A 10,000-nucleotide genomic window follows, 5' to 3' on the forward strand; every position below is an offset into this window, starting at 1 on the left:
GTTGATTCTGTGGTGTCTCACCAATCATTCGCTCATAAGGCTTTGCATCAACATTGTGTGACTAGCTTTACATAAATTTTAGCGTTTAGTCACGCTTCGTGACTACAAGCTGTTAATTTTTCGAGCAGAACCAAGGGATGTCCGGCACGGAAGGAAAGGTGAGAAATTTCAGGGTAAATCAGAAAACCTGTTCACCAGTATTAGCAGTTTGCCTTAATTTTAAGCTGAGCCTATTGATAATCTCATAGGTTTTTTAATATCGAACGAAAAAGCCTACATTCGAGCTACATCAAATTGCGAAATTAATACGAATGCCCGAACAGCCCCACATATGATGGCAGGTATAGGTAATACGGCAATTGTACCGTAGGACCGATCATTGATCGATCGCTTGGGTTAATCGGGAAGCATCATCGTACTGAAATTAAATTAATCAGCTTTGATGTCGACCGATAATTAACGCTTTGGAAATCTGAATATCGACTAATAGTTCAAAATTGACGATGCTTTGAGAGTCTAAAACAAATTCGATGTCAAATGTCGAGATCGATGGGTACATGGGATCACCGAGGGAAGGTTGGTAGGAAAAGTACGTAAGTTGTTGCAGATTATTAATACCATGCACTGTTCGCTTTTATTCAAGAATAATTTCCAGACATAGTATTGAATTTAAAATGGCTATTGTTCAGCTATGTCGAAACAGGAATACAAGAAACAAACCCACTTGTAAGCGCTAAGTCACGTTTAGTCTCCTCCGGCCTCAAGAAATTTTACATTGTTATAGGTTTCCTGCGCAAGCAAGCAGCTGAGCAAGTGGTGGGTAGAAAGAACTACCCAGGGATCGGCAAATTTATACATTCATACCTTTCCCAAACGCAGCGAAGCGTTTATATCCGAAGGTGTCCAAAGTTGTCACGCCACAAAGTGTCACGAAATGGCCAGTTTCAAATTTAGGAGTACTGATGAACGGTTGTGGGATTTATTGTGATTACTTGCCTTTGCACAAACGCTTGCTTAAGTTTTGACGGGGGAGGGGAGGGAGTTGGGAGAGGATTATCCCGCACACTCTTTCGCCAGCGGTTGGTCGCCTGGAAAGCCTCAGCTGCAGTACACTCAACCTGATCACCCTTAATTTTGACTTGTACTGTCTGTAATTTAGCTACAACTGAAAAATATGTTCAGATGAATATCACCCAAATATTTTCCTTTTTATTATTTTTCACAGCCCATATCGTGCCGTGCCGCTATAGCTTGGGAGGCCTGTAAGTCTCTTGTAATAGAAACAATTGAAGTTGCGCCACCCAAGTCTGGTGAGGTGCGTGTCAAGATGGTGGCATCAGGTGTTTGCCACTCGGATTGGACTTACATCAACGGACACTATGAAAATGACGTATTCCCTGCTGTAATGGGACATGAAGGAGGCGGAATTGTGGAGAGTGTCGGTGAAGGGGTAACAACAGTCAAACCCGGTAACTATCCAGGGGATATTCCCAGGGGGGGTTATCGGGTATAAACGTCACGGGGGGTCCGACGGAGCCTAGTATTTTGCACCCAAAAATTTGATGGACCTTAAATTGTGCACTCAAAAGACTGGAAATTTTAGACCCCAAAAAATACATGACTTTTATACCCTAAAAATGCAATCTTAAGAACAGTATACATACTGCCTTTCTGTTCTTGTGGGAACTCTGGCTTGAATTGCGTAAGAACTATTAGCCTGGCAGAAATTCGAACCCAAAAAAATACGCGCAGATTTTTCAGACCCAAAAAAAATACACGGTTAAATCTTCAACCCAATAAAATACAGGAGTTGAAAATTTTAGACCCAAAAAAATACGTCGGAATCCCCCGTCACGTTTATACCCGAGTATCCCCCCTGGGGTTATTATAAGATATTATAATTATAAGACTGTTCGGCAGTGCCATATTTTTCCGTGGGATTTGCGAGACTCGTACGCTTCGATCGAACCCATGCCATCTTGGTTTGTAGCGGCGAGCGCATCCTGGGGAGAGTGTCTAAAGTACCGACAGTCGAGGGGGGCCTAGTTTTGCTTTTCTCTTTTTTGTTCATTGTTCGTAGTCACGTCTGGCCCATCCGAAATCACTACCACGTCCACGTGCATTTGGTAGACCATTCGACTCGCGTTGGTTGTTCTACTTTTTGTTGTGCTACACCGTGCTGACGAGAGCCAACCAGCTCGAAACAGCTGTCCACAGTTGCCGCATTCTGTTGATTCTCGGTTCGGTCTCTATCATGTCGCTGTCGTGTTAAGTTTTCTGCGCAGTTCGATCAGCCTTGCAGAAATTTGAGTCTAAAGTTTCAGGCCTTTTGCTCAAATATAAAAAAGTTATTCAGGTTCAAGGTCGCCGCGGGTAGAATCCGCCCACCCCTCTCCCCCCGGTCTAGATAGGGGGGAGAATTCATATTCGTCCCCCAAAATATTGAAAACAATTTAAAGACACATGGTACTATATTTCACATTTTTAATTGAAGTTTAATGTAGCCAGCTAATTACAAAAGGCCATGATGCTATAATTTAACAAAGAACACAATTTTTAGGGTGAGCGCTTGCTCTCAAGTATGAAAACTTATCCCAACCTTGTTCCAAGTCCTTTCTCCTATTCGAGACAGTACAAAGGTCTTGGTAACGAGGCTACCTTGCCAAAACATCTCATTCGGCTTTATGTCGTTAAACAAGACATGCATCTTAGCCTGCATTTGTCCGCTATTCTTTCTCCGTGAAAATTGACATTTGAGTACTTGTATTTATTTTTATTCGTTTTTCCCTCGCCTTGCATACATTAGTCGTGTGTCGCTGTCCAACCAAGGGACTGAAACAAACTCTAGAGAGACAACAAACAGAAATAACTAATAATAATAATAATAATAATAATAATAATAATAATAATAACTTTATTATCGTGTCAAGAAATGTAGCTGAGGGGAGAAGTCCCCTCTACTAATAGTGGACACCTAACTAAATTCTAAAAATTCTAAGAAATTCTAAAAAATGAATTAAAATTTACATCGTAGACCATATTAATAAAATTTCATACATCAATCGCAAAAAATCATGTAAACCCTAGTCATTCTCGGCATAGGTTGCAGCCTCGACAGTTACTGACATTTGCTGCTAGGGCAGTAAGGTCCTTATTACGTTTGACTCTTTTAAATTGCTTCAGAGAGGGTTGATATCTTATTCTAGGAGTGAGATCATTCCACAGTTTAGGCCCTAGGTAACGAAGTGAGTGTTTTCCACATGTCACCGAAGAGAATCGAGGTTGAACAAATTCTCGCTTCCTTCCATACCCGCTAATTATAACTCTTGACTGAAAACTGTGAGATATGCTTATTGCGGCAAAGACAAGTTAAAACATTTCGTATTTTTCATTGATGTTTTAGGGTTGCCCAGTTACTTAAAAAGTATAGTATAAACATGACTAGGAACACAATTTTATGGGTGAAAGCGTCCTCTCAAGCAAGTATTCAAATATTTCTTAACGCATGAAAGAAATTAATAACTAAACGCTTCGTTATCTTGGTATTAATTAAGCCTGAAAATTTCCTTTTCTATCATGGAAATTGGTCTATATTTGATCGCAAACTGTTCATTTGCTTGCTGGAAATCTAACGCGGGCTCGCAAAGTCTGGACATTTCTTGTTTATTCCTTTTTTGTTAATTGGAATTCTTTGCATAAATTGGTGTATGACGACGATCGACTGAAATTTGACCGCTGATCGAGCACGTGAACAATGGTGGCATATGAGGTATGATCACGTGCTGAAGTCGTTTGTTTGCTTAGTGACGCTAACGCATGCTCAAACAAGACCTAATTATGGGGCTTTTTCTCTTCAAATTTCTTTTCCAGTTTTGGTTTTCTCCCGTTTTACCCATTTTTCCTTCGCTCCGTTTGCATTTTCAGCACGTCAAACGGGACGTCGACTGGAAATAAATGTTAAGAAAAAAGAAATCACCAAACAATTTTTTTTTTATTACTGCTTTAATGTCAGTAACAACTAGCCACAGGACTGTCAGCTGTTATGCTTTTGTTTAACGCGGAAGTCGTAAATTCAAATTAAAAATGCCTTCTTTATTTTACTCTAATATTTAAGTCATGGATTTGCTTTGACAAAGCGAAAACGAAAATCTCCAATATTAAGTTAATTCTGCTAGCATCACTCGATTGTAGAATGGTGTGCTAAAGTTCTTTGTCCCGAATTTTTTTAGCTAACTACTAGCCAATCTTAATTTTTTTTCTTCTAGTTGACTTAATTTAAACCTTCTCAACGGCCTGTCGAATTCCTTAGTTAAAAAAGCTCGTTTGTCTAGATGACACAGTTAATAGAAGGGGGGGGGGGGGTGAATAGGGGTATGTAAATCCGCCGATCCGCTAAAATCAATGGCTGAATCCGTCGTCCCGGTCAAAAAATCAACTTAATCCGAATCGGCAAATTGTTTGCCGCGTTAGATGATACGCGAGTACAGAGCGACTTCAGTTGTTGGAGTTGCCTTGCGTGATATTGTGTTTTAGCGTTGAGGATGACTATCAACGAAATATTTATGTAACCAACGTCTGTATCGAAACAAAATCTTGCAGATACGAGAAAAAAGAGCAAACTTGAACTTCCTAACAACCAAAATCCAAAATCCGGGCTAAAATATTTACTAAATCCGCCGATCCGTAGACCTATTCACCCCCCTCTTAATACCTACAAATAACTTTTCCTTTCCAATCGATAAGTTATAAGAATTTTAAACGAATACAATTTTTTACATATCGTACGTTACAAAGGCTGCATTCTACTATCATACAAAACTCACATCGTCCAATTTAAAAGGAATGCTTCCCGGTCAACATTATATTTTGCCATGCTTCCGGAGAATATTGTTAAAATTAACTCGATCAACAAAAAAACACCCTGATTGTGTCCTTTACTGCTTGTCTGACTTCTCTGATTTTCCAACAGTAAAGAATTGGGTTCAATGACGAGTTTAAACCAGCCAAAATTGCTGAATAAAGCGAAGCGACGAAAATGTCTGACGTGAGTCCTCTCTGAAGGCGCAAACCCTCCAAGATAGCAACTGGCAGATAACAAACAACTAACGCTACCTGCACCCAAAGTGCACTGGACACTGTTCTTTTGTAACGCGCTATGTTCAATTGAACTGTTTGGCTTGGTTGTCCTTGATTAACGTTACCTTGTGCGCGAATCTGGTTATGACGGAGAGTAAGGAAAATTTTCGTGTAAGAGAAGGTTGACGTGACTACACAAAGTGCTACAACAACGCAGTCATACCACAAGGTGATACGTTTATTCCAAAGGAACATTGTTGCTGCGGCAGTGGAGAGAACCCAAAACACAACTACAATGCAATATATTCGCTTTAAAGTTACAACTTGTCTGTATCTGAGTCCTAATAACTGGGCGAGAAGCCTGTCCATGCTTATGGCGGTTGGTGTAAACAAGGACACACCACCCAAAATATGGCCTGTGATATTGAAAACAGCAAATATGTAGGGACAAAAATTCCATCGTTCCTTCTGGGTAGATATAAGATAAGTAACAAAAGAAGGTTCTGCAATGAGACCAACACAAAGATCAGTTGTCGCTAAGTTGCGGAACAAAAGTTTGGACGGCGGATGAAGTGAAGTCTCCTTGTAAAGGGCAACTAGGATCAGAGTATTCCCCAGAAATGCGGTAATGGACACAAAACCATTTAGCGCTAAAAGGACTATCAAATGGTCAGGGACTTCTCCAGTAAATTCTGGTAAACACGCCAGGTCTTCGGTTGAGGTTTGCTTTGGATCTCCAGTTAAGTTCGTTAACGCCATGTTACTGTCGCGCAAAACGAGCTCAATTTGTATCGCTGCTAAAAGTATTTATAATGACCACTTGCATTAAAATTTAATTTGTCTTATGAATTTTTTATAAGCATCTGGTTTTTATCAGAAGAAATTTGAAAGATTTGGAGAAGTTCATTGAAAACGAATTAATTTCAAAAATTCAATTCATTAGAAAAATCTATTTATTATAAGTCCAAAAACACGGAACATTAAATAATGTACTATCGCCACAAGAATATTTATTCACAGTAGAAATGTTTCAGTATACGGTAATTAAGTAAACAGAAAGATGCGAAAAGATGGCTCAACAGGAGGGTTTTTTTCAGCCACATAAACACTTTTACATAAATAATGAGGAAGTTTTAATTTGCAGTTAAGCAAATGTTTTGTCTACTGTCGCTCCTCGCCATGAAAATTATTGTGCTCTCAAGGAGTAAACCACCTTTAGTTTTTGATCATGGTATGGTTATCAGAACTACAAAAACACTGAAATAAGAGAAACGAAGAAGACTAATGTCAAACCTCTCTAATGATGTTCACTTTAGAGTCATGCTTGAGGCATGTCTTTGATTACGCCAGTGTGTTTCAAAGTCTTTAGTGGGAGTTTTATTCAACTACCTAATAATCAAATTAACTTATGGTGGTCGGTGCGCGAAAGCCATTGCTCTCAGTTGGGTTTCTAAGAACACAACAGACCTTATTCAGTAAACGATCCTAGTATAAATTTGACAACGGAATAGCGCAATTAACCTGGCACATAAACAATCACCCTGCTTTTGATCTTTGCGTCTTAAAATTACCATTCTCTATTAAACATTTAATAAAGTATGGTGGCAAATGCTGACTCAATAACATATTATGCAAATTTCATCTGACTGATAAACGTTTTTGAATATTGTAGGTATTAAGGGTTGAAATGTAACAGTGTTCTGAGCGACCTTCCTCTACCGTTATGATATTTACCTCCACGAAGGCTTAACGGAAACGTCCGATGTGCAGTTATAACATTTTCTATTTACATATAAAGACTCTTGTTGCTTGCAATTTATATTATTACAAAACTGAAAGTTCTTGTTCGATACAGGTTGAGTCAGGCTGCTTTTTCTTTAAATTTTTTTTGGGCTGTGTTTGTTTTAAATTCGGTTTCTTTTTTTGCATCTTAATTCATTTTCCGGAATGTCACTCTCTGACTTCTCTTTAGCTCACTTTGTTTACATTTGCCGTACATCAACAGACATATTAGGGACCTTGCGAAAACACGACGGCGACGATAACGAGGATGTTAAAAATGAAAATGTTTCATGAGAAAAACAAAAGCTCCGCACGTACGTTAAAAGTTAGAACATTCCTTTGACGCCTTCTGCAACAGTATGCTGTCGCCATGTTACGGCAGTGCTCGGGAAAAAAGTTTAAGCTATGGCGTAGTTGGCGACTAAAGTCGATTAACTTTTTTCAAATTCTATTGAATCAGTGATATGAACTTTAGTTGAAGCAATGGGTTTTATCAGAAAACATCCGAAATAAAAATTTATGAACCATTCGCATGAGTTCTTTGCAACTATTTCCAAAGACTATAATTCAACAGACAATCCATGTCCTTAAGTCCATAATATGATAACTTCATACATTAAATATTGATATACAGTTAATATGCAGCACGGAGAGCCGATAAACGCTGGTCACAAAATAAAACAAACCAGCATGGTGGGCTCAAACAAATTTTCACTTCATAACTAAAAGGGAAGTTCAATTTGTAGTTCAGGGAACAACGATTTCATGCACTACTCGTATAATCATAGCTAAATCATATTACTGTGACATTATATCATACTTCTCTGATTGAAGCAAGTTCTGAACCCACGCAAGGTGAAATTAATTGTCGTCTTCCTTTAATTCATATTCATCCCCCAAAAAAATTTAAAGACAGAATTCATTATATATTTCATATTTTTAATTGGAGTTTTGTGCCGCCAGCTAATTACAAAACGCTATAAATTTATCTAATTTGACAACCAACACAAGTTTTCAATTTTTTTCTAAACGCATTAACTTTTAAAAAAACTTACAATCCACTAGAAAAATCTATTTGCTAAAAGTCCTTCCACCACTCAATCTTAATGCACCTAACGCTCAAGAATATTCATCCACTATAGACATCTTTCTGTAAAAGGTAATTAACAGGAAGATGCGAGAAGATGACAGAACAGAAGAGTTGTTTAAGCCTCTTTATCTCTGTTACATAACTAAAGAGGAAGATCCAATTTACAAATCAGCGAATAATGTTTTGTCTACTGTCTCTCCTGTGCAAACTTAGTGAAAAATGGGCTCCCAAGGAATAAACTATTTTTCTTTTTTGTTCATGGTATGGGAGTATAAGATTATAAGACAATAGAACATCTGTATGTTGTACAGATATAAAACAAAAGCCAAACGTCCATGATGATGTTTGAACAGCTTATAGAGGCAGTCAAATTTTTTCATAGTCTTTAGTGGGAGTTTTATTCAGCCACTTAAGAATGCAAATTAATTTGTAGTGGCGGGTGCGCCAAAGAAATTCCTGTCAGTAATGAACACAACAGAGATCTCATTCAGTAAACGAGCTTAGTATAAACTCAAGTAACATCGAACAACAACACCACAAACCTATTATAATAGAAAAGCACGACTGACCTGGCACATAAAACATCGCCCGTGTTTGTGCTTTGCGTATTAAAATTGTCATTCTCTAACATTTAATTAAATATGGCGGCAAACGGTGAAGGGCAGACAGAGTCATGTACTTTTGTTTTTTTCGTTTCAAATTCGCTTTCGTTTTGCCTGAACAACGATTTAATGTACTACGTCTCTAGGTATGTTACTGTCACAAACATTATGATCACGCTTCTTTGATTGAAGCAAGTTGTGGAGCCACGCACGCTGAAATTATTTGTCGTCTTCTTTTAATTCACATTCATCCCAAAAAATACTGAAAAGCAATTTAAAGACACAAGTTATTATATATTTCATATTTTTAATTGGAGCTTTGTGCCGCCAGTTAATTAAAACAGGCCATGATGCTATAATTTGACAAGCAACACAAGTTTTCAGGTGTGCGCATACTCTTAAGTACGTCATAAGTTTGTCCCTCTTACAGGTGTTTTCACTCTGTCACCAATCTTGTTCTCAGTCTTTTTTCCTCTTCGAGACAGTGCAAAGACTGGTAACCAGGCTACGTTTCATTTGGCTATATGTAGTTTAACGAGACATGGCTCTCAAACTGCATTGGTCCACGTTTATTTCTTCCTGAAAACTGAAACTTAAGTACTTGTTTGTATTATATTTATTTATTTTTTAATAGCTTTGTTTGCATTAGTTCAACCAAGAGACTGAAATCAAATTACAGAAAGACATCATCAAACAGACTGAAATAACTAAGCACGCCCCCTGAATGTCAACTGTCAACTGTGAGATATGCTTATTGCGGCAAAGACAAGTTAACTGAAAACATTCATATTTTTCACTGGAGTTTTTAAAAGCCAGTTAATGGCAAAAAAAAAAAAAAAAGATTGTGGTATCAACATGACTAGCAATACAATTATTCGGGCGAGCGGGTTCTCTCAAGCAAGTGTTTTAACAGTCGTTAATGCATGCTATAAGCAAATAACTAAACGCTTCGACGTCTTCGTATCATTCAAGCCTCAAAATCTCCCTTTTTATCATGGAAATTAGTCCTATTTGATCCTAAGCTGACATTCGCTTCCTGTGCCGGAATCTACCTTTACATTTATAGTATTTTCAAAGTTTAATTGAAATTCTGGAAAGTTCTTGTTGATTTATTTTTACCACTTTGAATTATTCGCATAAATAATTCCACGAAGATCGACTGTCATTTTACGCTGGTGATCGAGCACGTGAACAGTGGTGGCATACGAAATTCGATCACGTGTTGAAGAAATTTGGTTGCTAAGTAACGCTTATGCATACCCCAAACAAGACCTGATTATGGTGCTTCTTCTTTTCAATTTTCTTTTCCAGTTTTGGTTTTCTCCAGTTTTACTCATTTTAAGTTCGCTCCTTTTGCATTTCCAGGAGATCAAACGGAATTTAGACTGAACTGAATAATTTTAAAGAAAAGAGGCCATCAAGCCATTTTATTCATAACTAGTTTAATGTC

The 10,000-nt window shown here is 37.9% G+C and overlaps 2 protein-coding genes across 2 annotated transcripts in view; one reads left to right on the top strand and one right to left on the bottom strand.

Moving 5' to 3' along the window:
- The window catches only part of LOC146455737 (adenosine receptor A2a-like), a 98,491-nt gene extending 92,655 nt beyond the window's left edge, over positions 1 to 5,836 (bottom strand). The window contains exon 1 of the mRNA XM_085093883.1: positions 4,604 to 5,836. Coding sequence (XP_084950009.1) covers positions 4,906 to 5,835 — 930 coding nt within the window. The 5' untranslated portion in view covers position 5,836 and the 3' untranslated portion in view covers positions 4,604 to 4,905. The remainder of the gene's footprint in view (positions 1 to 4,603) is intronic.
- On the top strand, positions 103 to 5,081 carry LOC146455747 (alcohol dehydrogenase class-3-like). Its single transcript, XM_085093898.1, has 3 exons — positions 103 to 158; positions 1,226 to 1,469; positions 4,970 to 5,081. Exons 1-3 carry the CDS (start codon positions 138 to 140, stop codon positions 4,987 to 4,989), a joined length of 285 nt encoding a protein of 94 aa, XP_084950024.1. The 5' UTR covers positions 103 to 137; the 3' UTR covers positions 4,990 to 5,081.
- Positions 5,837 to 10,000: the final 4,164 nt, after the last annotated feature.

The sequence above is a fragment of the Pavona decussata genome, unplaced genomic scaffold (genome assembly GCF_977016875.1).
Source record: "Pavona decussata unplaced genomic scaffold, jaPavDecu1.1 SCAFFOLD_270, whole genome shotgun sequence".
In the NCBI taxonomy this organism is placed as follows: domain Eukaryota; kingdom Metazoa; phylum Cnidaria; class Anthozoa; order Scleractinia; family Agariciidae; genus Pavona; species Pavona decussata.